Source organism: Pristis pectinata, chromosome 21 (assembly GCF_009764475.1).
Source record: "Pristis pectinata isolate sPriPec2 chromosome 21, sPriPec2.1.pri, whole genome shotgun sequence".
Lineage (NCBI taxonomy): Eukaryota > Metazoa > Chordata > Chondrichthyes > Rhinopristiformes > Pristidae > Pristis > Pristis pectinata.
In genome coordinates this window covers 9,860,076-9,887,264 of record NC_067425.1, presented here as the reverse complement: position 1 = coordinate 9,887,264, position 27,189 = coordinate 9,860,076, and the positions used below count along the sequence as shown (strand labels likewise).

The window sequence follows — 27,189 nt, the reverse complement described above, 5'->3', positions numbered from 1 at the left end:
CTGTTGATGATATCTGGCTTAAGTTAGTGGTGACGGGAAAGTTATCTTCGTAACTAAACCTTTGACGATAAAAGGGTTGTTTTTAATTCCTAGTTTGAAAATTATTTGCTCTCTATAAAAGAAAACTTATCAAAGATTTTTTTGTTGACAGGGGAGTTGAGATTACAGAGAATTTGCTGGAACTTGGAGCTGAGTGAAGATCGGCCATGATCTGACTGAGTGGTGGGCTGTATGACCTACTCCTGGTCCTGCTTCCAGTGTTCTTACACTCCCAGTCAAAGCTCTGCCCTCCTTTATAGTGTTGGATTGGGCAAGAGAGAGAAACTTTAAACCTGACCTCACAACACCACAACTGAGAGTGCTGACTGTCCTGATCAAATATTATGAGGACCAGCCCTTAGCACTTTACTCCATCTCCAGTAATAATAACTTACATTTGTTTAGCAGCCTTGCAAAAGTAAGCATGCCTTTGTGGTAGAGACACAAGAGACTGCAGATGCTGGAATCCGGAGCAAAAAAAACAAACTGCTGGAGGGACTCAGGTCAGGCAGCATCTATGGAGGGAAGTGGACACTCGACATTTCAGGTCGAGACCCTTCATCTGGACTGAAACGTAGATGGAAGACGGCAGGTGAGGGGAAGGGGTGGAGCAAGAGCTGCTAAGCGATAGGTGGATCCAGGTGAGGAGGGGTGATTGGCAGATGGAGGAGGGGAGAGTGGGAATAGCGACAGAGGCTGGGAGGTGAGAGGCAGAGGCAACAAAGGGCTTCAGATGGTAGAATCTGATAGACTATTACTAGCAGTTTCCCAGGGCCTGTGTTGTACACTATATTTGTGCAACACAACACTACATTACATTAAGGATAATATTTCCAGCAACTGCAAATTAATGGTCCTCGCAGAGCTGTCACAACATTTTCCCGAGCATCATTTTATCTTGAAGTATTATGTCATCACTGTTACTGTGATCCAAATGATCACTAGTTCACGAATTAGGCTGTGTTACTGCACTAATAAACCTGAAATTAAGATTTAAAATCAAAATCACACCATTGCAAATTATGAAATTGAATTCAATAAATCTGGTAATAGGTTGTTTGGCTTTAGAAAAATAACCATGAAAACTACTGGGATGTTTAAATCTAATTGGATAACGAGGCTACAATAGCGTAATAGTTCTGTTGCTGATCTGGCATCCAGGGGCTGGGACCATCGTTCCGGAGGTGTGAGTTTGAATCCCATCACAAGGGCTGTGAAATGTAAAAATATAATTAAATAAACTGGAATGAAAAGCTAATACCGTACTGGGGACCATGAGACAACTAGAATGCCATTAAAAATTGGCCTAGTTGATTAGTGTCCTTAAGGGAAGGAAATTTGCCATCTTTACCTGATGTGCTCTCCAGGTGATTCCAGACAATCCAATGTAGTTGACTTTTAATTGGCCTCTGAAATGGGGGCAATCGGCTGGGAGAGTAAATGCCAGCCTTGTTGTCAATGACCGCAGACCACTAGTAAATAATTCCCAGTGTGACCCATCATCACTATTTAAGTGTCTGTCTAAATGCTTCTTAAACATAGTAATTGTATCTGACTCCACCACTTCCTCTGGCAGTGTGTTCCAGATATCAACCACTCTCTGTGTTTAAAAAAAATTAAAACCATGTCCTCTTACTTTTAGTAGCCCAACCATGGGAATTTTGAATATCTACACAGTTTCAAAGACAGTTGGACAGATACATGGATAGGAAGGGTTTAGAAGGTTATGGGCCAAACGCGGGAAAATGGAACTAGCTTGGATGGGTATCCTGGTCGGCATGGACCAGTTGGGCAGAAGGCCCTGTTCTTGCGCTGTGTGACTCTATGACTCTATCTACACCTCTCTTAATTTAATACACTTCTATCAGGTCACCCCTCAGCCTCCTTTGTTCCAGGGAAGACAAGCCCAGCCTATCCAATCTCTCCCCAGAACTAAAGTCCTCCACTGCAGACAACATCCTGCTGAATCTCCTCTGCATTCTCTCCAGCACAACCACATCCTTCTGTTGATCTTCCTTCTCCCTCTCCCTCTTTCTCTCCCCCTCTCTCTCCCCCTCCCTCTCTCCCTGTCTGACTTCATTCTCCCCCTATCTGTCTTCTCTCTCTCTGTCTGTCTTCGCTCTCTTGCTCCCTCTCTCTCGCTCTCAGAGAGAGCTTGATTGCTGCCTTTCTGGGGACTGCTGCCTTGGTTAACCCCAAGACCCTTTGGTTAGCTAGCACCAGTGTGTTACACAAATGGCCACAACATCAGGGCCCATATACATTTCTGGGTGGTCACTAGTTAGGACTCCCCAAAGGGATTTTCTTTTGCAGTAGAGTTCATACAATCACTGAACCCTAACCCCACCCAACCATCACCCCCAAACTAAGTCAGTGGCTTGTTGGGAGCCCTCTGACCTTTAAGTCAAAAGATTGCATCATTGTCCCACTCCCTACGGTATCGTCCAGCTCTCTACTGAGGTGCCGTGACAGTGCTGCACTGCCGGTGGGCCTGGCCTTCTGGGGAATCATTAAATCGAGTCCCCATCTACTATAAAACAATCACATGGCACTTTTTTAAGGAAGAACGGAGGTATTATTCCTGGCCGAAACTTAGCCCCAGTCAACACCATTGGACCAGATTCACTGTTGGGTTGCTGTCTGCAGGAGTTTACTTTCTGTAAAATTTCTGTGTTACCACAATGACTACGCTTCAGAAGTATCTCTCAGCTTGTGAAGTGCATTGCAATGTCATTAAAAAGGTGCTACAGCAATGCAAGTCTGGCTTTCTTTTCGGAGGCCCACATGTACATCTGGTGTTGTGACGGATGAGTCTGAAAGTTTGCTGAGGGTGGCGGGGGGGAAGATGTCCAGTTTCTCCCACCGTCCATTGGGAGACCCCCAACATGCCACTAAAGCTGACGTGCTTATAAAGTACTTTGTACGGTGGAGTTATTTTCCTGGATTCTTCCAGCTCATTGTTTTCCTAAGGACACTGCACCTCATACTGGCACCATGCCCAGAGAGCAGGTTCATGCATCCATAGTGCCCCAGTGATTTCCTTGTTCCTGGCTTCTTGCAGCAGTGTCCCACAGATAGAAATGTAACCCTCGGCAACAGGCACCTGTTAAACCTGTGAAAAATGAGGGCAGCCAAGGGGAGAAATAAATCAATGTGCCACTGGGGTAGCTGGTGCACGAAGAAACTATTGCAGCTGGCAAAAGCATTTGGCTTGCAGAGTGCATGTAAGCTTTTCTTTAATACTTGGAGTACATGGCAGTGCAGGAATGGATGTTGTAGTAATGTGTGCCGACTAGTTGGAGGAGTGTAAAGTCATTGTGCATTGGCAGCTGACCAAGAGGCTTCCTGTAAGAGCAGATCTGAACTGCTGCCACGTGTGTTGTGAACTATCGCAGCCTGTGTGGGAGGGAGGGGAGGAAATCCAATAATTACTGTATTTGTCATATTGAAAGTACAAGAGATTCTTGGCGTCGTGTGGACCAGGACAAGGGCTTGAGCAACTAAAAAAGGAAATGCAGCCTTTTGGAAAGACCTTGTTGTTTCTTTGTGCTTGCCCTGACTTAAATTTTCTCTTCCTGGATAGAGTGGACATGGAGAGGATGTTTCCAATAGTAGGAGAGTCTGGGATGTGAGGGCACAGCCTCAGAATAAAGGGACATCTCTTTAGAACTGAGATGAGGAGGAATTTTTTCAGCCACAGGGTGGCGAATCTTTGGAATTCTTTGCCACAGAGGGCTGTGGAGGCCAAGTCATTGGGTGTATTTAAGGCAAAGATTGATAGGTTCTTGACTGGAAAGGAGGTTAAGGGTTATGGGGATGAAGGCAGGAGAATAGGGCTGAAAAAATGGCTGAGCAGACTTGATGGGCCAAATGGCTAATTCTACTCCTACATCTTATGGTCTTCCTTTCAAAACAGGCATATCCTATCCCATATATCGCCCTGTTTTCTTCTTTTCCCTAGTGTCCTTGCATGTTGTTGATTTGAGTTTGCTGATACTTGGTGGTGGTGGCATCTTGCTCAAGTAACTGTCGTGTGAAGGCTGGGCAGTGAACGTTGGCGACTTGGCCACAAACCTGTGCTTGTCTGCAGACCACAATGAAAGTAAAACAGCTGATTTCCCAGCGGCACGCATCGCTGAAGGGCGGAGTGTGGATTAACCCTTTGAGAGCTGTGTGTCGTTTAGAAATTGGACATTGATTCACTGCCAAAACTAATTTCAATTTAAAAGCTAAAAACTGCAGATGCTGGAAATCTGAAATAAAAGCAAGATGTGCTGGAGATATCCAGCAGGTCAGGTGGCATCTGTGGAGAGAGAAATAGCATTAAATCTTCAGGGCATTGATCTGAATTCTTGTTAATGATTTTAATTTTTTTTTATTTGTTTCTACTCGACAAATAAACTATACAGTGAGTGCCAGGTTCTCCCTGCTCTGCCTTGGAAGTCAAGTTATATTAATTCATAGGGTATAGGCATTATTAATAAGGCTAGTATTTACTAGCCAGCACTAATTGCCCCTTGATCTGAGTGCCATTTCAGAGGAATTTAAGAATCAACCCAGAGCTGGTCAGGAGTGACATCTAGACTGGACTGAGCAAGGTGGGCAGATTTGCTTCCCAGAAAGCCACTAATGAATTAGATGTTTTTTCATGACAGTCCATTGTTGGTACTAAATTTTTGTTCCAAGTTTGTTTAACTACATGAATTTACATTTCGAACTCTTGTCTGAATCAATTGTTGAAGCCCTTGGATACCAGTTCAGTAAACAAAATGGTGTAAAACCTCACCCAGTGTTGGCTAAGACATTAACAGAGAGCTTGATTTAACGTCTGTGTGGTTCAGCACTGTGGTCACTAAATCCTTAAGTGCCGTGTCTTTTCATCTTGCAGTCTGGGCTGCCCCTACATCCCCTTCTCTATTCCCTTAGAAGCTCTGGCAAACATTCCTTGGATCACACGAGAGCAGGAAACTCCTCAGTTTGCTTTGTCCTAAATTGATAGAAATCAACTATGATACGCGAGGCATGGAATTATTAACAGATCCAAATCGAATCTGTGGAGCTTTGATTTATCAGAAGGGACTTTAGAAGTCAATAGTTCTGTCAGAGGGTCAGATTTCCAGCATCTTCAGTTTTGTCATTTTTTTTCTTAATACTTCACTGTATATTGAATTTCTCCAAAAGTTGTAAGGTGCAATCCACTGTCAATATTATACCATTTTCAGCTTGATAGGCTGATGGGAACTCTGCCAGGGTACCTATTTTTAGTTGCTATCTATTATCGCCTGCTTTGATCCCTGTTGAGATGCGATGAGGCAGATTTTGGCACACATGCCTGCACAGGTGAATGGCTTACGTGTGAGGAATAGGAGGTTAGATTGAATACTTGGGGCGTGTTGGTGCTTGTGAAATCAATTCGCCACAGGAAGGGAAGAGTAAAACAACTTGGTTTACTTTCAAAACTTCAGGTCACTCCATTGCACTTCATCACTGATATATTACTCTTCTGTCAGCAAACAAGGTGGCACAACAGGTAATAGTTGACCTGTTAGCCTGTGCCACAACATAAGGAATAGGAGCAGGAGTCATCTATGAAGCTCCTCAAATCCTCTCTGCCATCCAACAAGATTATGACTGATTTGATCCTTGCTTTAACTCCATTTTCCTGCCTGATCCCCAAATATTCTTAATTCCCCCGTTGTCAAGAAGATTCATCTATGGTAGCCTTGAATTATCTAACAAGTCAGCAGCCATAGCTCCCTGGAGGGAGGGAATTTCAGGTGGTTGCTGCCCTGTAAGAAATTCCTCTCCATCTCATTCTTAAACAGCTGACCCCTTAACTTGAGACCAACTCCCACCATCTACCCTGCCAAGCTTCCTCAGAGTCCTTTAGATTGTTCATTTAGAGTGGAATCACCTCTCAGTCTTCCAAACTTCAGAACCTCTAATGCTCTGTGCCTGTGATGCTGCTGCATGTAGTTTTTCATTGCACCCGTGCACTCATGTACTTGTGCATATGACAATAAACTCGACTTGACTTGAATATAGGCCTTTTCTGTTAACACTGTTGATCAGGGATGGGGGGCGGGGGATCACGCCATTCCTCTATAGATAGCGTTAAGAAACCTTTTAGGTTTTAGCTGGCAGACAATGTCTTGACTTAATACTTAATCCAAAACATTGTAGCTCTGGCAATGTATCTCAGTATGCCACTGAAATATCTGCAGAAGGGGTGAACTTGCAACTTTATGACTTTGAAGCATGATTGTTACCATCTGGTTAAACCTTCAAAGGACTACCTTGTAAGGATCATGTCTGTTCTCTTAAACAGTACTTCATAGTTGCAAATCTGTGGTCCCCAAGGTGGATTGGTGGGGAGGAGTGGGTGAAAGTGGGGAAGATGCATTAATTATCCTCAGTACAATGGGGACTGGTTTAACACTTGAATGTACCCCTTTTCAGTTGGTTGAAGCATCCAACCTTTGGTCAATATCCCCCCTCAATTAGTCTGAAGCTCTAGTCCTGTCCTCTTCTGATTGGTCTGAATCCCAGCCCACATGCTTCTGATTGGTCCAGAGCTTCTGTCGCTCATGCACTGATGCCAAAAGCATATTCTGTGTAGCTGAACCTCCAGCACTCAATGGCCTCACTCCCTCCAGATGTGACTTTTATTCTCAAACGTTCTTTTCCAATGACGTGCAAAAGATTCCACCCCTGATCATAATTCACAAGCTAATCCTCCCCTGGGTGCACTTTGTGTGTGACCGTGTGCTGAGAGAACTACATGAATGTGGGCGTGAACACATACGTTTGGTTAGGATGGGTGGCTCACCATGGGGTCAGCAGAATATATTGTAATATAAGTGGGGGCCCTCACAAGTAAAAGGTTGTCATCTCCTTTTAAAGACCAAAGGATTGAAAAGTATTGATCCATAGGATCTCAGCCCACAGGAGACTTGCATGTACGTGATGCCTTTCATGTTCTTTCTGCCATTGAAGTCCTTTTGAACTCTCATCACTGTTGTAATATTGGAAATGTCATTTAATGTGAATGTTAATGCAAGCCTTTGAATAAAGACATCTGGTGTGATTACAAAGCAAGGTGGTCTTGCAAGGGAGACAAAGCTTCAGCTCATATTAAGCTAATGCCTGCTTTCCCAGGATTAGATCACGGCCTTGAAATTGCCTTGTGCTACCTTGCAGGTCTGATGTAGACTCTTCTGTTTGAAGAGTGGGTTAACTTGGTTTCAGTGCCTGCTCTGCTGCACTCAAGTGTTTTTGTGGCATCATTGCACCACATTTACTTCTAAATGACACGAGGTTGATCCTCGGGAAGGTTGTTGGGTCAGGTTTGTTTTCTGAATCCTTCTTGAAGAAATGTTGAAGTTGACGATTTGAACATTTTCTTTATTCTGCTGATAATGATCCTTTAGAATCAGTGTTTGGAACAACGCAGAAGGAAGTAATTTATACTTATGCCTGTTTCAAATAGTCCCACCCTACTGGTTTTTCTGTTTTTTTTCCCCCTTTTCAAGTATAAATCTATTGCTCTTTGGAAAGTTATCAATGAATCTGCGTCCACCCGGATGACTTGCTTCCACTCTCGAAGATGGAAGACGAGTAACTTGCGATGTTGTGTGCACCTTCTGATGTTTGCGCTCGGCTTGTGTGTACTCCTGAGGCACGGACTTGAGGTTCTCAATAGCATCCTGAATGTTCTTTCTCCATTTTGAGCAGTCGTGGGTCAGGAGGCAGTGGGGATGTTGCATTTTTGTTTCACAAGGAAGCTTTGAGCATGTTCTTGAACCCTTTCTTCCATCTGACCGGTCCAGTGACCGAGCTTGGAACAGAGCGCGTATTTCGGGAGTCTGGTTTTGGGCACGTGAGCAACAAGAGACTGCAGATGCTGAGACCTGTAACAAAAAACGAGATGCAGGAAGAACTCAGCGGGTCAGGCAGCATCTGTGGGGGAGGAATCGACAGTTGACATTTCGGGTTGAGACCCTTGATCTTGATTGAGAGGTAGTGGGGAGATAGTCTGTATAAAAAAAAAGGTGAAGAGAAGGGGTGGAGCAAGAGTCAGCAAGTGATAGGTGGATCCAGGTGACCCACTGAGTTCCCTCAGCATTTTATTTGTTGCTATGTGAGCAACATGGGCTGCCTAGCTGAGCTGACGGATGTAATTAGGCCCTGTGTGCTGGGGGTGTTGGTCAGCAAGAGGGTGCTGACATTCGTAGCAGCAAGTGGATTTGGAGGATTTTGCAGAGCATTGTAGATCATAAACCATTCTCTCCAAAATTGCTGGTCGTTGTCTGCTTCTGGGTGAAGCCTCAGTTACATAGCGCATTGGTGAGGCCACATCTGCAGTACAGGCAGTCCCCAGGTTCCCTTCCTGAGAGCTGTTTGTAACCCGAACTGCGCGCAGCTCGGAAGTGAACACAAACAGCATGCGGGAGAGGATTGCAGAAGCGGCGGTGATGGGAGAGCGAGCAGGCACGGGGATAGCGGCCGCCAGCCGGCCTCACTAACTTGGTGAGCGAGCGAGTCTGCCCAGCGCTCGATTCAGTCCCCTAATTGTTGCAGAGAGAAGGTACGCTGAAGTGCCCTGCTCCCAGCCAGCAGAGGATGCCTGCAGCCCTGCACTTGCCGGAAAATCCGTCCCCATCCATCCTGCTGGTCTCCCAACGGCTCAGTCACGTGTACAGGATGTCTGTAAGTCAGACATTCATAACTTGGGAAGGACCCGTACTGTGTACACGGTTTGTTCTCCTTATTTGGGGAAGGTTGTAAATGAATTGAAAGCAGTTCAGAGAAGATTTACTAGAGTCATGATGAAAAACACGATGATGCTGGAGGAACTCAGCAAGCCAGGCAGCATCCGTGGAGAAAAGCAGGCTGTCAACGTTTCGGGGGGAAGGGTCCTGACCCGAAACGTTGACCGCCTGTTTTCCTCCATGGATGCTGCCTGGCCTGCTGAGTTCCTCCAACATCATCACGTTTTTCATCTAGATTCCAGCATCTGCAGTCCTTTGTTTCTCCAGTTTTACTAGAGTTGTACCTGGAATGTAAAGAACAATAAAAAAAAGCCTGCAGATGTTGGAAACCTGAAACAAAAACAGAAACCACCTCTCCAAGCTCTCATTGTCTTGTTACCGAACCAGATAGGAGCTTCCAATAATAACTGTGCACTTTTTGGTAACTACACAGTCAATGCAGAATCAGATGTGGAGTTTTGAGGATGAAAATAGCTGTGTGGTCCGTTCAGAAGCCACTGCTCTCTCCAGTGTAAGGTGTTTAGATCTGAGATATACAGCTTTGAAACTAGATTGTAGTTTTGAGTTATTTTTAGGAACTGGCCCATCCAGTTCAAAAAATCAAAAGCTGCAGATGATGGAAAGCTGAAATAAAAATCTAAATAAATAAAAGTTAAAACAGAAATTGCTGGAAAAACTCAGCAGGTCAGTCAGTGCCTGTGGAAAGAGAAACTGAGTTAATGTTTCAAGTCGAGGACCCTTCAGAACTGACCAAGCATCCTTGTCTTGAAATGTTAACTCTTATTTTCCCACAGATGTTGCCTGACATGCTGCTTTTTTGTTCTGTGTTTATCCTTGTCTGCATGTTTCTAGCTGACCCTAGATTTAAGTGTGATGGGCTTTCAGAAATGCAAGCCTTGAGGTATCACTCTTTAAAAAGTATACTTTTACCAGTGGTGCTGAGGTCAACATGATTGAGAGCTTCAAGTTCCCAGGTGTAAACATCACCAATCACCTGTCCTGGTCCAACCACGTAGACACCATGGCCAAGAAAGCTCACCAGCGCCTCTATATCCTCAGAAGGCTAAGGAAATTCGACATGTCCCTGAAGACCCTCAGCAATTATTATCAACGTACTTTCAATGGTGCATCAAATTGGATGCATCACAGCTTGGGATGATAACTGCTCTGCCCAAGACCGCAAGAAACTGCAGAGAGTTGTGTACACAGCTCAGCACATCACAAAAACCAGCCTCCCCTCCATGGACTGTCTACATTTTTTTTGCTGCCTCGGAAAAGCAGCCAGTATAATCAAAGACACCTCCCATCCTGGACATTCTCTCTTCTCCCCCCTCCCACCAGGTGGAAGATGCAAAAGCCTGAAAGCACATACCACCGGGCTCCAGGACAGCTTCTAAGCCACTGTTCAATAAGACTATCGAACGGACCTCACAATCTACTTTGCCATGGCCTTGCACCTTATTGTCTGCCTGCACTGCACTTTCTCTGTAACTGTGACACTTTATTCTATATTCTGTTATTGCTTTTCCCTTGTTCTACTTCATTGTACTGATGTGGTGAAATGATCTGTACGAATGGCATGCAAAACAAAGTTTTTCACTGTACATCAGTACATGTGACAATAATAAACTAATGACCAATTACCAATACAACAGAAATAAACATACAATGTGAATCCACCAGGCCAGCTATCTGTAAGGGTGACAAGTGGGATCCTCCTTGTATTCTATGTTTACCAATACGTTCTATCTTTCCATAACTTAAACAGTCAGCCATGCAGTGGTTATTCCATTGGGAATGCACGTAGCAGTGCTTGTAACCTCCATGGACCTCAAACACTGATAGTCCCTGATACAAATGGTATTTATCGCCATAAACTGGATGTTGGGCCAAGTCAATTTGTGAAACTGACTATAATGGGCATTTGGGAACACTTCCAAAAATTCAGAAAAGTGGGTGCTCGTTTTTACAGTTGTCACTTCTTAAGTTTCAGGAATAATTCAAAGTTAATCCTTTCCTTTGGCAGCATTGAATGCCATCTCCATTCCCTGCTAACCAAGCCATAATACTTTGAGAGCACCCCTTAGGTGATTAGGTGTTAATCTGTCTTTGCGTGTGTCATTGTGTGTACAAGTGAACAGGAGGAATTAAGTTTCTTTTGGTTTTCTTTTAGAAGGATCCTGCATGTTGCTGAATTTGTATATTGTGCAAGCTAAATAAAGTAAAACCATCAGATGGATGTCCCCATTGACTCAGTAAATAGCCAACGAAACCAGGAAGACACTAGGCACAATCCCAAGGCAGTAGAGTAGATGAGTAGGGATACCAGTGAAGTGTAAGGGGGAGCATAGTGGCCAAGACTCCCCTTCCATTTGTACCAAGTTACTGCTGAAGGGATAATTGAGTGATGGCTGTGTGCACGATTGTGCTTGTCTTTGTTTATCAAAATGGCTGCCAAATTTCTTACAGCAAATGGTGACTACACGTCTATATTACATCATTGTTTGTGAACTGCTTCGTGTGTCCAGAAGTCATGAGAGGTATTTTCTAAATACAAGGCTACCGTAGTCTATCTGATCTCTCTCCAGTTGCTGAGGTAACTTTCCAGTCTCCAGTGGCTATTATCCACAGTCCCACCAGTGCTTATAACAATCTTCACGGGGCCCTAAGGCTAAATCTGGCTGCCAGGTTGTGCCAACCAATGGGAGGCCAGTGAGGCACAGTTCTTTTTCTCTCTCTCTGCATAAGGCACCTGTTTACATTTTTTTTACTGCTTCCTGGTATTGCTGGTTATCCATCCAGCACATTCCCTCCAGCAGCATCGCACTGTGTTGACAGTGGGTACAGCTACACCACAGTTGCTTACCTAGACTACTTCTACAGCATCTACCAAACTCACAGCCTAGAGGGATAAAGCAGAAGCACAGGAACACTACCCACGGTAGGTGCCCTTCCAAGTCACACACCATCCTGACTTGGAAACGCATCACTGGTCTTTCATTGTCCCTGGGTCTAGATCATTCCAACAGCACCATGGGAATACAAACCTCCTTGAAGAAAACCGACATCCCATTGACTCCTGAGAGCCTTTGGCCCTTGACCACCCTAAGTGGAGGAGAAGCATTCAGGACGATATTGAGCATCTCGAGGTCACACAAGGCCTTGTATAAGTGGCAGGATGAGCTCAAACTCCAGCTTGTTAGGCACTTCTTCACATCACATGCAGTTCCCACATCAGCCTTTCAACCACCTCTGAATTCACAAAGCTATATTGAATGCAAGCCGTCCTGATCCTGAGGGTCTGCCTAAGAAGTAAAGATAAAGCAAGATTTTCTTACATTTGTTCTCTGACTTCCTTGTAATTGGATTGGAGGGGAATAACTGGATGGTCTGTATTCAAAGCAAGAATCTATCAGGAAAAGAATAGTGTGAAGGATAGCTAAAACAGCACAACATACTGGTATTGAAGTGGTGGATATACTCTGAGCTGCTATGTAATTTTAAAAAACAGTAGATCGCAGCTACTTTAGATTAGATTAAATTGATATCATACAGAGTGAACGTACAAGGTGATAAGGAAACCACCAATCAATAACAGCAACAAAAGTGATTAGAAGGTAGAGGACAAGGCTCTGATTACAGTGAATGAGCTTGTGTAGGTTGTGTTGGAGGAGAGCAGTCTAGTTGAAATAGTCAATCTGCAACCTCTTCCTGTCATCAATCAGCCAATCGTTGATTAAATTCATAATAAGGAATGTTGCAATTGGTGATGAGTCAATTGTATTCATTTAAAGGGTGTATGTTTTATGGATGGTGTAACTGTTTAACAGTTCATGAAGGAATTTGCTGAAGAGAACCTGACCATATTAAGGTGTGGGTTCATCAACCAGCAATGAGTTGGTAGCTCAACACGAAGTATAGGAATTAGTCCAATCATGTACATTACAAAATATGCCCTCTCCCATTTAATGATCTTAACGTAGATCAGTACAGCACAGCACGGGCCCTTCAGCCCACGATGTTGTGCCGACCTAGATAAACGCCTACTCCTTGATCAATCTAAACCTTCCCTCCTACACAGCTCATAACCCTCCATTTTTCTTACTTCCATATACCTACCTAAGAGTCATTTAAATGTCCCTATTGTATCAGCCTCTACCATCACCCCCAGCAGCACGTTCCAGGCACCCACCACCCTCTGTTTTTTTAAAAAAAAAGCCTACCTCTGACATCTCCCCTAAACCTTCCTCCTCTGACCTTAAACTGATGTCTTCTGGTATTGGCCATTGCCATCCTGGGGAAAAGGTGCTGGTTGTCCACTCTATCTATGCCCCTCACAATCTTGTACACCTCTATCAAGTCACCTCTCATCCTGCTTCGCTCCAAAGAGAAGAGCCCTAGCACACTCAACCTTCCCCCATAAGACATGTTCTCTAATCCAGGCAGCATCCTGGTAAATCTCCTCTACACCCTCTCTAAAGCTTCCACATCCTTCCTGTAATGAGGTGACCAGAAACCAGAACTGAACACGAAACTCTAAGTGTGGTCTAACCAGAGTTCTATAGAGCTACCTAGTGGCTCTTGAACTCAATCCCCCGACTAATGAAGGCCAGCACACCATATGCCTTCTTAACCACCCTATCAACTTGCACGGCCACTTTGAGGGATCTCTTGGACCCCAAGATTCCTCTGTTCCTCCACACTGCCATTAATCTTGTACTCAAGTTCATTCTTCCAAAGTGTATCACTTCACATTTTTCTGGATTGAACTCCATCTGCCACTTCTCCACCCAACTCTGCATCCTGTCTATGTGCCGTTGTAACCTACAGCAACCTTCTACACTACCAATTCCGAATCCACACAACCAAGTCTTCATGGATTCATTGCCTCATGACTTTCTGGATGAGCCTACCATGGGGAACCTTGTCAAATGCCTTACTAAAGTCCATAAACACCACATCCACTACTCTACCTTCATCTATTTGTTTTGTCAGCTCTTTGAAAAATTCAGTTGAGCTCGTGAGGCACGACCTGTCCCTCACAAAGCCATGCTCACTCTCCAAAATAAGACTATGCTTTTCCAAATGTTTGTAAATGCTGTCCCTAAGAATCCTCTCCAATAGCTTGCCCACCACTGATGTAAGACTCATTGGCCTATAATTCCCAGGATTATCCCTATTACCTTTCTTGAACAAGGGAACAACATTTGCCATCCTCCAATCCTCTGGTACCACTCTTGTGACCAGGGAGGACGCAAAGATCATTGTCAACACCCCAGCAATCTCTTCCCTCACTTGCCATGGTAACCTAGGGTATATCCTGTCTGGCCCTGAGGACTTATCTACCGAAATGTTTTTCAGAAGCTCCAACACTACCTCATTCTTAACCTCAACATGCTCCAGCATGTTAGCCTGTTCTACGCTGACCTCACATTCATCAAAGTCCCTCTCCCTGGTGAACACTGAAGCAAAGTATTCAATAAGGACCTCCCCTACCTCCTCTGCCTCCAGGCACATGTTTCCCCCTTTATCCCTGAGCAGTCCTATCCTCACCCTCGTCATCCTCCTGTTCGTCATGTACGTGTAGAATGTCTTGGGGTTTTCCTTAATTCTACTCGCTAAATTCTACTTCTCATATCCTTTTCTAGCTCTCCTATGTCCCTTCTTAAGCTCCTTCCTGGCTACCTTATAATTCTCACGAGTCCTGCTTGATTTTTGCTTCCTAAACCTCAAGTATGCTTCCTTCTTCCTCTTGACAAAATGTTTCACCTCTCTTGTCAACCATGGTTCCTTCACCCTACCATCCTTTCCCTGTCTCAGTGGAACAACCTAACCAGAACCCCATGCAAGTGGCCCCTAAACAACCTCCACATTTCTGCTGTGCATTTCCCTGAGAACAGCTGTTCCCAATTCACACTCCCAAGTTTCTGCCTAATACCATTGCAATTAGCCTCCCGCAATTTAAAAACTTGCCCATGTCGTCTGCCTCTGTCCTTGTCTGTGGCTATGCTAAAGGTTAGGGATTTGTGGTCACTGTCTGAGAAATGCTCACCCACCAAGAGGTCTGTCACCGACCAGGTTCATTACCTAGTACTAGATCCAGTATGGCCTCTTCGGGAGGAACAGCTCCTCATTTTCCGTCTTGGAACCTTGCAACCTAAAGGCGTGAATATTGAATTCTCCCATTTTAGGTAATCCCACCACCCCTGCCCCCCTGCCCCCCCCCCCCCACATGTTTCTTCTCTTCTTCCCTTTCCTAGACTTTTTTTTCCTTTCTCTTCTTACCTTTGACCCATCCCCCGGTGGATCTGCTCTCCCCTCCTCCCCCGCACCTGCCTATCACTAACCTGCATCTACCTGTCACCACCTTGTGCCTACTCTTCCTCCCCTCTTTTGTCCACCTATCACGGCTCTGCTTTTCCCTCCTATATATCGGGCTTCCCCTTTTCCTGTCTTCAGTCCTGAAGAAGGGTCCTGATCTGAAACGTTGACCACCTGCTTTTCTCCACGGATGCTGCCTGGCCTGCTGAGTTCCTCATTGTGTTTTTCATGGCCTCTTCTCTAGTTGGCCTGTCCGCATACTGTGTTGGGAATCCTTCCTGGACACACCTAACAAATTCTGCCCCATCTAAACCTTTTGCACGAAGGAGGTGCCAATCAATATTAGGGAAGTTGAAGTCTCCCATGACAACAGCCCTGTTATTTTTGCACCTTTCCAAAGTCTGCCTACTTATCTGCTCCTCAGTGTCCTGGTGGCTATGGGGGGCCTATAGAATACTCCCAAAAGAGAGCATTATAACAACATTATAAAGAACTTGAGTCTTTCTGGAAAATCATCAATGTAAGATATTTTACAGAAGTCATCTAGACCTGAGATGATGATTAATTCCCAACCCAATCAAGCAAGATGACCACACGGATTGGCTTTGATGCTTATGCAGCTATCCTCCAGTCCATTTTTCTGGAAAAATTACCCAGAATTGGATGAAGTTGGTGTCTTTTGTTTCCTTTGTACTTTAAATTAACTGTTTGCTGAGGAAACTGAGTTTATTTGCAGTACTTTGGACTGATTGCTGCGAGTCCCAATTTTCATTTGACACAATGTTGGCAACGGGTACCATTTCCAAAGGGAAAAGGGATATATTGGTAAACGGTGTACAAGATTTTATTGTATCCTTGATCTTATGGTTTGCTCGTACATTAGCATTAACAGCTGTAAAACTGGGTTGCAAACACACACTTAGGGTTAGGTGAAAGTGAGATGGTCTTAAATGTCTTTACTCTTGCTCTGAACAGTAACACTGAACACTTCTTGATGAGAGCACTACTAAAAGTCAGTTCCTGCAAAACTCATCATCCTTTCCTCCATGGATAGAAGAGAACTTGTCTTTCCCCTTCCTTGCCTTGTATGGATAGGAAAGGTTCAGAGGGATATGGGCCAAACACAAGCAAATGGGGCTAGCTTAGATGGGAATCTTGGTCGGCATGGAAGAGTTGGGCCGAAGGGCCTGTTTCCGTGCTGTATGATCCTGACTCAATGCCACAAAGCTGTAAAACTCACCCTGCAATGAACTGAGGATTCACACTGTCACGTCTCACTATCTTCTTATGTAGAAGAGTGTTTGCAAATGAATGGCTTTTTTCCTTCGTAAATCATTGTGTCTGTTATTTGGCTTTATTGGTTCAGGTATAGTCAGGGTTTGAATTTTTTCTGTTTTTGTTTTTTTGGGTTTGGGTTTTTCTGTTGGATTTTCAGCAAAACCAGGTATTTTGCTTATTTAAGGAAAGATTCATGGACAATCAAGATGTCTGTCTCCAGGAATCACAACTAAGTAGGAATTGGCAGAACTAACAAATGCAGACTACTTCAGACTTTACCTTTTAATTACGTCGTCAATTCGTTCATGCAGTTGCAAACACACTTTCGTCTTTCACCCAATTTCTACCCTAGCTTTTACTCTTCTGTCCTCTCTCACCACTGTAATACCAGTGATCACAGATAGATGGGATTGGTCAGTTGTCTGCGCGAACATTTTGAAAGATGTGCATGGCAGTTTTAAAACAAAATGAATAATAGTGCAAGATCCACATAATTGACATTTATAGTCGGATGAAGTTTTAATAGTGGGAAACAAAATCCAGCTCAGATTTTGGAAGGAGGCAAATTTTTTTTGATTGGTTTTCATCAGTTAAAACTGAAAATTGAAGCCCTGGGTATGATCCAGGTCTACTGGCCAGCCTGGTGCTGAGGGAAGACTTCAAGTTCTTTCAGACAGGCTAAACCAAAGCCCCATTTCCCCCAGTTCAGGAAGGCTAACACTGGTACTATGGAAGGATCAGATCAGGTAGAGAGAAATCATCTTCATCTGAACCCATCTCACCAATCCTTGGCTTGTTCCTTTTTGAATAATCACATTCTGCGTCCTTTCTTATGTGTTTGTTTCCAGACTTTAAAAAGGAAAGAGAAAGAATACGAGCACGAGATGGAGCGCCTTGCAAGAGAGAAGATCGCCTCCCAGCATCAATTAGCAGAACTGAAGAAGGAACTGAGCCAACGGATGGACATTCTTGAAGTGGATCGTATCCTCCGCCAAACTGTGCAACTGGAGGACGACCAGGGTTCTACCTCAACCGCATCCGGTAAGACTTGAGTCAAAGGATCGAACGTCCCAGAAGGAGGTTGTGTGGCCTATCGAGTCAACACTGGGCTTGCAAAGCGGTTACAAGAAGCTTTGTTTCCCAGTTCCTGTAATCTTACAGGGCCTTTTGATTATAACTAATTAGCCACCAGATTGAAGAGCAAGAGTGAAAATCAAAAAAGTGTGAATGGTGGAAATCAGAAATAAGTATAGAAAGTACTGGAAACTCTCAGCAAGTCAGGCAGCATCTGTGGAAAGAGAGACAGTTAACTTTTCAAGTTTTTGACCTGAAATGGTAACTCTATTTCTCTTTCCACAGGAGCTGTCTGACCTGCTGAGTGTTTCCAGCATTTTCTGTTTTGTTTCTGGTACAAGCTATTCTGTCATTACTAGTGTCTGTGACTTGGTGAGGAGTGGCAATACAAGTAGTTAGGGTGGTAAAGAAGGCATACGGCATGCATGCCTTCATTGTTTGGGGACATTGAGTATTAACCTTGGGAAGTCACGTTGCAGCTGTATAAAACTTTGATTAGGCCACATTTGGAGTATTCCGTGTAGTTTTCATTGCCACACTACAGGCAGGATGTGGAGGCTTTGGAGAGGGTACAGAAAAGGTTCACCAGGATGTTGCCTGGATTGGAGAGTATTAGCTATAAGGAACGGTTGGACGAACTTGAATTGTTTACTCTGAAGCATCAGAGGCTGAGGGGTGACCTGATAGTAGTATGTAAAATTATGAGAGGCATAGGTAGGTAGATAGCCAGAGTCTTTTTCCCAGGGTGGAAATGTCAAATACTGGAGGACATAGGTTTAAAGTGAGAAGGGGAAAGATTTAAAGGGACCTGAGAGGCAAGTTTCTCACATAGCGGGTGGTGAGTGTATGGAACGAACAGCCAGACAAAGTGGTAGAGGCGGGCACGATTACAATGTTTGGGGTGGCACGGTAGCGTAGCGGTTAGCGCGACGCTATTACAGCGCCGGCAATCGGGGTTCGATTCCCGTCGCTGTCTGTAAGGAGTTTGTACGTTCTCCCGTGTCTGTGTGGGTTTCCTCCGGGTGCTCCGGTTTCCTCCCACATTGCAAAGACGTACAGGTAGGTTAATTTGGGTTTAAAATGGGCGGCACAGACTCGTTGGGCCAGAAGGGCCTGTTACCACGCTGTAAATAAAATTTAAAATTTAAAAAAAATACTGATTTAAATGACAAGGAAAAGTATAGAGGGATATGGGCCAAATGCAGGCAAATGGGACTAGCTCAAGAAGGCACCTTGATCGACACAAAGGGGTTGGGCCAAAGGGCCTGTTTCCATGCTGTATAACTCTATTTCCATGAGGGCGCAACATTGTATTCAACATTTTCAGATAACCAGCCTTTCCTGTTTGTATTAGAACTAGCCAGTTCTGATGAAAAGTCATCAAACTGTAACATTCTTTGTCCATAGGTTCTGCCTGACCAACTTAGTATTTTTATCATTCCCTTTAATTTTAGGTTTCCAGTGGTTTGTACCTCTCAGTGCCAGCATGTTGTTTTATATATATCTCCCTCCTCTTTTCAGTCACCCCTTTCTATTTGCATCTCCTCCAGGCAGTTCAGCTGCGACAAACAAGCCTTCGCCACCCTCTGTCAGCACCATCACTACCTTTTTATGTCAGTCAGCCTCTTGGTCTCCACCCTGTCACAGACATTCCCTTTGTTCTCTCCACTGCTCCCTCTGCGAATTAAGTTATCACATTTGATTCCTGACTTTTCCCAGTTCTGATGAAATTTCATCAACCCAAAACATTAATTCTGCCTTTCTGTCCACAGATGCTGAGTATTTCCAGCATTTTCTGTTTTTTACTTCAGATTTCTAGCATCTGTATTTTTCTGTTTGCAATTACAGACAGAGGCATAGAGTCGTACAGAACAGAAACAGGCCCTTCGGCCCATTGGGTCTGTGCTGACTATTGAGCACCCATCTGCACTAATCCCAATTTTATTCTCGCCTCATTCCCATCAACTGCCCATAGATTCTACCACTCATCAACAAACTAGGGGCAATTTACAGGAGCAAATTAACCTACCAACCTGTGTGTCTTTGGGATGTGGGAGGAAACTGAAGCATCTGGAGGAAACCCACGCAGTCATAGGGAGAACATGCACCCAAGGCCTGGATTGAACCTGGGACTCTGTGAGGTGGTGACCACTCACTGCGCCACTGAACCTGTTGTGAATGTGATTTTCCAGCATGAAAATATTAATTAGGTTCAGGCCCCATTGGGGAGGAATGAAGATCATTTTATTTTAAAGAAGCACATGTAGGTCTTGTCAGAAGGTGGGAGGGGCCAGAACTGGCCAGGTTCATCTAAGTATAGAACAGCTGGTTGCCTTTTAATGGCGTGTGGTGCCTTTTGTGGAGATTGTCATGACAACCAGCTTGGATGACTTGGAAAAAGCAGAAGGTTTGTAAATGAGTTTTCTTGAAGGTTATTTATTAATGTATTGTGCTGCAATTGTGCAGCTCTTATTTGCTAACAGGGTGGGGAAATGTTTTTATAGCTCTTTTAAAATGGAAGGGATGGCTCTAAGATTTATTTACACATCGCCTTTTATATCAAGTAATTAATTGTACCCTTTTTGTACAATTATCAATGTGGTGTCTCGCAGGCATTCATTATAAAATCTTGAAAATGAATTATAATTTACTAAGTTTGATTTAAAGAATCAGTAATTATATACTGGATTTTCTGAAAATTATCTCTTCTTCCTTTCCTTAAAGGTTCTAAAGTATGATTGTATTGGAAACATTACTGACTCTTTAGTCCTCGAGCCTGTCCATTCATTCAATAAGATCACGACTGATTGATGATCTAACTCTACCTGCCCATTCCCAACCACCACCCCCACCCCCCTTGTTCCTTAATACCTGTTGGTTATAAAAATTCTTATCAGCTTTGGATTTCAAGTTAACAATTGACCTAGCATTAATTGTCACAAATTTCTGCCACCTTATGTGTGGAGACATCAGAACCTGCCTACCTATTACCAGACTCAATGGGATCAGACTCTGTGTCTTGGGTTTGGGTTGGCTTGTGTGTATGTTCTGGTCAGAGTAGGCTGTGCTGTGTTGAGTCAGCCCAGTACATTATCCAGATCAGGATGATGTGTTTAGTATTGCTGCTTGTAAATAGCACATTTGAGATTTTTATATATATGGTGATGGACAGGTTAGGTCTGGAAGTGATTGTAGGTGCTTCGGTTCAAATAAGATATCTTTATTAGTCACATGTACATTGAAACACACAGTGAAATGAATCTTTTGCGTAGTGTTCTGGGGGGCAGCCTGCAAGTGTCGCTACGCTTCCGGCGCCAACATAGCATGCCCACAACTTCCTAACCCGTACGTCTTTGGAAAGTGGGAGGAAACCGGAGCACCCAGAGGAGACCCACGCAGACACGGGGAGAACGTATAAACTCCTTACAGACAGTGGCCAAAATTGAACCCCGGTCGCTGGCACTGTAAAGTGTTACGCTAACCGCTACACTACCGTGCCTGCTGAGGTCGTGTGGGTTGGATGGGTAGACTATGCCTTCTAATCCTAAACTTGCCATTCAGTAGAAATAATTTCCCTCTGTCTTATATTTCTCATATCGCACGTTTCCTTGCAGCATAAAAGGAAATCTTGGAAACATTGTTTACATCTCTCCCTTAACCTCAAATTCCAAGGACCATTTCCCTAGTTTCATCCCTTCTTATAAACTAACCCTTGAAATTTAGGTGTCATTCTGTGCCTCACTCCCCCAAACATCCCACTTAAGGTGTTGTGCCCAGAACTATCTCAATACTTCAGTTGTTGTTGTCTAACGCAGGGCTTTGTATAGCTGTAATGTAACATCTATCCTTCGTACTCCAATATCAATACCAATACTCTGGCCCTCTAGATATCAGAGCCTTCAGGCCATTTGACTTGATTATTTTCTATGGCACTCCATGCTATCTTAATGATCCTACATCTCTTTGGACCTGCACTGTTTTTAGTTCCACAAAACTTTTAGAAACTATTCTGGTCAAAGCTTTTGAGGACCAAATTGCGCGATCTCACATTTGGCTGCACTGAAATCCATCTTTAACTATTCACTTAATATATTCATATTGTTTTTCAATGTAATGTTTCCACCTAAACTACTGACAGTGCTGCCCATCTTTGATGTACCCAGATGCATGGCTTTCCAACTCATATCTAGGTCATGTCTAAGTACTGTGATCAGTGATGGCCCCAATATTGATCCTTGCAGCATCCTGATGGTCACATCCTGCCATTTTGGGTACCTGCCCGTTATTCCTGTTCATTATCTCCTGCTGCACAGCCAATTTCCGAGCCAGATCAACAATTTCCCTTTCAAACCGACCTTAATTTACAATCCCTTATGACTTTTCAAATAACGTCTGCAAATTGATACAAATAACATTTGTAGACATCCCTGGATCCTGGCAAGAACTTCAGGTACCTCTTCGAAAGAATTCACAGGTGTGGCTCATCCATTCCAAATTCCTACTGACTTTTTGATCAGCTGGGAATTTTCAAAGAGTTCTGTTCCTCCCTCTTTAATTATGCATTCTGCTGACCACAACAGATGTTAGGTTAACTGGTTTGTTGTTCCTGGCTTCACCTTTTGAAAGAGCTGAGTAACATATGCAGTTTTCTGATTGAAATGAATATTTCCCAAATAGAGAAATCATAGCGTTGAAACCAGCACTTTGTCACCCTGCAGTACCATTATTTTCCCCGTCTCTGAAGAACATATAATTGGTAATTGGTTTATTATTGTCACATGTACCAAGATACAGTGGAAAAACTGTTTTGCATGCCATCCATTCAGATCATATCAAAACATAACTACATCAAGGTAGTACAAAAAGAAGAGCAATAACAGAATGTAGAATATGGTGTAATAGTCACAGAAGTGTAGTGCAGGCAGACAATAAGATGCAAAGACCAATGCAAGGTAGATTCTGAGGTCAAGAGTCCATTTTATCATACAAGAGGTCAGTTCAGGAGTTTTATATCAGTGGGATAGAAGCTGTCCTTGAGCCTGATGATACATGTTTTCAGGCTTTTGTGTCTTCTGCTCGATGGAAGGGGGGAGAAGAGAGAATGTCCGGGGTGGGAGCGGTTTTTGATTATGTTGGCTACTTTCCTGAGGCAGCAGGAAGTGTAGACAGAGTCCACGGAGGGGAGGCTGGTTTCCGTGATTGTCTGAGCTGTGTCTACAACTCTCTGCAATTTCTTGAGGTCTTGGGCAGAGCAGTTGCCATACCCAAGCTGTGATGCATCCGGATAGGATGCTTTCTATGGTGCATCTTTAAAAAATTGGTGAGGGTCAATGGGGACATGCCTGCACAGTAATAACACAGTAAGAGGCCATTTGGCCCAGTCATTCCCTATTATTCCCCTGAATCAGGTCAACTTACTCTCTCTCCTGCGCCCACCAATTAACCTACCATCACGTCTTTGCAAAGTGGGAGGAAACCAGAGCACCTGGGGGAAAGCCACACTGTCACAGTGAGAACGTCCCTGCAGACAGCAGGCAAAGTCAGGATCAGACCCCCAGGCCCTTGGAGCTGTGAGGCCCCAGCACTAACTCCTGTGCCACTGTTATTTAGCATAAGTTAATTTTATGAATTCCTATCCCTGATTCAACAGCACATCGGACCATTTCCTGCAGGCAACTTGGGACAGATGCTTCCATGGAAGTCTTTGTGGAGGCATGTCATAGAGTTAAACAGCACGGAAACGGGCCCTTCAGCCCAACTCGTCCATGCACACCGTTGTCTGCTTGAGCTAGTCCCATTACCCCCCCTCATTTGCCCCTTATCCCTCTAAACCCTTCCCATCAATGTACCTGCCTAAATGCCTTTTAAACATTATAATTGTACCCGCTTCTACTACTTCCCCTAGCAGTTTGTTCCATACACACACCACCCCCTGTGTGAGGTGGTGGCTCTCTTTTGCACCCATTTCCACCCCCCGCCACCTTCCATCCTCCCCCGTCTTTGCTGAGTGAGCTCTTCCCAAATGGTGCAACCCAAGTGCAGAGCCCCGAGTGGGCGAGGTGAAAATTGCTGAGGTTTCTGATTGTTAGCCGACCACCCATTGCTTTAGACCTGGTTGGTGTGGGGACTATATTGGCCAGGGGAGCGGTGCACCTCAGAGGAACATGGTCGTGTGGTAGTCATTGAATGTGTGGGCTGTCATCTGAAGGAAGATCATTTGGCTGAGGAGCCTGGGAGAAGACCATTGAAAATTGGTGTGTAAAGAAGAATTAGTTCTTTAACTTTATTTAATTGATTTTCCTTTTGTTTTTTTCATCCATTTCAGAGGGTGAAGATAATATCGCCGATGATATTGAAGACACGAGGCCCATAAACACTCTGACAAGAACATCGCACCATGAGCTACTGAAGGCCGGCTCTTCTCCTGTCACCCATCAGCCCTCACTGCTGCCTCAGCACTTGTCCATCCAGCAGAAGCAGCCTCAAACCCAGGCGCAATTGCAAATCCAGCCCCAGGCTTTAATTCCATCTCAGACGATTGTACCAGCACAGACTCACCTCGTGACCGCATCGGCACTGCAGCCGACAGTCATTGCCCACGCCGCGCCTGCTTCCCATGCCTCGGTGATTCACACGGCCGTCAATCACGTGAACCAAGCTTCGCAAGCAAAGCACATTGCTCACATCGCGCCAGCCACCAGCAGCTCTGTGCAGCTGACCACTGCTGCGCAACCTATTGGGCATATCACTGTGCACCCAGCCTCCTTAAGTCACATGGCTCATCTCGGGCAGCAGCTGCCCCCCATGTATCCACAGCCAATGACAGTGAACCAGCCGGTCGTGAGCCACCTGACGCACACCATCACCCACCAGCAAGTGAACGGCACCGCACCCGTTGGCCAGCAGGCCGTTGTGACAAAGCAGTCGGTGGGTCCCCAAGTCGTGCACCAGCAGATAGTCGGTCAGACCGTCCTGAACCCTGTCACCATGGTGACCATGCCATCTTTCCCCGTCAGCACTTTGAAGTTGGCCTGAACTTGAGGAGCACCAAGCCCCGAAGAAGCAGGAATTTAAATTTGAAAAACAAAACCCCACATTTTCCTTGTTACTCCAATACATTCCTGACAGCAAGTCACGGGCAAGAGAGGGAACGGTGACTTGGGGGGGGAGGGGGGAGAACATCAATCGGAGAGGGATGGCGCAGTCAGAATATCAAACGTCACCAGACTGGCAATGGGAATTGAATACACACTGCACAATACAAGCTGCTGACCAGAACAGTCTGAGTAACAGCTGTCCTTAGCAACCTTCCTGTGTGTGTGAGTGTGCTTTGTTGTTGGTAAATTTACAAAAAAAAGATGTTAGTAAGACTTTGGTGTTATTTTTCCTCCCTTCCTTGCCCCTTGACTTCCTTCTCTCCAGAAATAAACTCTGGATGGTTGTCACTGTGATTGGACGAGACATTGAAACGGAGAGAGAGGGAAGGGGAGGTAGTCATACAAAGGAGGCCTTAGTGGAGTTGAGCTTTACTGGACAGAGTTGATACACAAGGTAATTAATGGCAACAAGATGTTAATTCTGCCCATTTAGGTGCGTGTGTGCGTATGTATGAAATGAAATGCATGGGCTGGTGAAGCAGTGGGGCAGGCCGACGTGAATTGCAGGAGATCAGAGACCAAACCAGGGTCCATGCCCCCAGCTTTCTGAATATATTTTTAAAGTTACTTTGTGAGGACCAATTTTCAAAAAAAAATTGTTGTGGTCTTTGCTTTAAATGCACCTTCTGGAAAATCGGCTGGAACAAACAAAAACCCACCCAGAATTTGTTACAAGTCCTGGGCAAGATGACTAGATGCTGGCTGGGGGAGGGGAGGAGAAGTTAATCATGTGTTGCAGTCCTGTTGTAGCTGTGTCTGTAGGACTGAGTGGCTTACTGAGCTTAAAGTGAGTTTATGTCAATGAACTGTTTAAGGCTGGCATCATTACTGTGTGTGTTATAAATGCAGTGTCTGTCATATGGGGACTTTTTTATTTAAAAAAAACTTTTTTTTGCAATAAAATTTTCTGCTTTCTTTGATTTAGGCCCAGAATTTAGGGTCTGATTTGACTAAAACCCAATAAATAAACCATGATGCTCAGAATGTGATAGGCCCTTGCCCAATGGCTCTTTCTGAAGATTCTGCAGTGATGAAGTCTCCATGCTTAAGTATCATGGGGTGTGCTTTACCAAGTGTGTACAGGTAAATAAAATCCTGCAACTAAACTGGGGAGCTTTGTATTGAAGCTTCAGTTTATGTCATTCACACAAAGTGTAACCCCAAGTTTAAAATATATATATTATAAATAGATGTCTCAGGTATTTTCAGTGTGGTTCCAATCATGAATTTCTCAGATTAATTTTTTTTAAAACAAATATCATGGTGAAACTACTTGAAAATGATGTGCTGTGCACTAATCTAGTCAAAGAACGCAGTGTAGAAGTTTAAAATCAGAACTGATTTCCTCAGAACTAATCTTCACAGGATTCTGAATCAGGAGCTCACAGTATTCAGTACATTCCAGTGTTGCTGATTTAGTTGTACAAGCGTGATCGTAGTATTGTCGAGGAAAGTTGATGTGGAAGATTTGTCACTGCTGTAGTCTTGATACTGTGATCAGCTTTCTCGGTGCTAGCTCTGGCCCAGTTACAAGTGTTTTTGTTCCTTTTCTCTAAGCTGAGTGTTGTGTACCCAATGCTTAATTTCACTTACAAGTGCAGCATCTGCTCTGGTCACTCACAGACTGGTTAGAAATAGTAAAAACCAGCTTGGGATTCCAAAATACAGTGCAGGTTGCTGCCACAGTAGTAGACCAAAGCCATTATGTTCCCTGCTTCATTAAACCGATGACTTTTAAATATATATCTATAAAATGTGTGTATATATGAGTACCTTTTTAATTCCAGACCATCTCTACTTTCAATAACACCACAAGAGTTGTGTAGGAATTGTTTTCACAATTTTTTAATGCCTTTTGCAGGGTAGTTGCACAAATAACATTGCACACCAGATACTTTGATGTTGCAAATGATGCAGCAGAAGTTTTCGATGAAGTAGTGACCCAGAGTGTGGTGTTTTGTGTTCTCTGAACCCCTTGCTATGGCACGACAGTATAATGGTGTTTCCCTGGCAGGCCTCTCACATCTCTTCACAGTGACAGACTAGAGTCAAGCTCAACAAGATGTTCTTTCCCCACTGATTCTGCCAAGTTCGTTCCGTTAGCTGTGGTTTCACTAGATAGTAAGTAGCCACAGTGGGAATCTCGTTCACCCATTCATGTGTGTCACTAATTAGCTGACGAGGTATTTGGCCTGTGACTGAGACGGTAGTAAACTGCCTCCCCATTTTGAGTTTAAGTGTAGCTCATCTACAAGATTATACCTACTCCTGCATGATGATGAAACTGGGAATAGGAATGATAAAACAAAGGATTAAAATAATATAAAGCAGACACCAAGGAGCAAGGACACCCACAGAAACTGGGGATCTAGACTGTTCTATGAGTTAGTTATTACATTTAACATCATTGGATGTATTGAGCAAAAATTGATCTAAATTAAAATTAATACAATTATTAAAACATTATAAATGAGTAAAACCATGAGAATGATATAAACTAAGACACAAAATTAACCTAAAATCCAACAAAGCAAATGTACCTTACAATA

General features: G+C 44.1%; 1 protein-coding gene across 1 annotated transcript in view; it reads left to right on the top strand.

Annotated features, from left to right (window-relative positions):
• LOC127581485 (max-binding protein MNT-like) overlaps nt 1-26,653 on the top strand; it is a 111,371-nt gene extending 84,718 nt beyond the window's left edge. The window contains 2 exon segments of the mRNA XM_052035944.1: nt 17,258-17,450; nt 23,809-26,653. Coding sequence (XP_051891904.1) covers nt 17,258-17,450; nt 23,809-24,518 — 903 coding nt within the window. The 3' untranslated portion in view covers nt 24,519-26,653.
• The last annotated feature ends 536 nt before the right edge of the window (nt 26,654-27,189 follow it).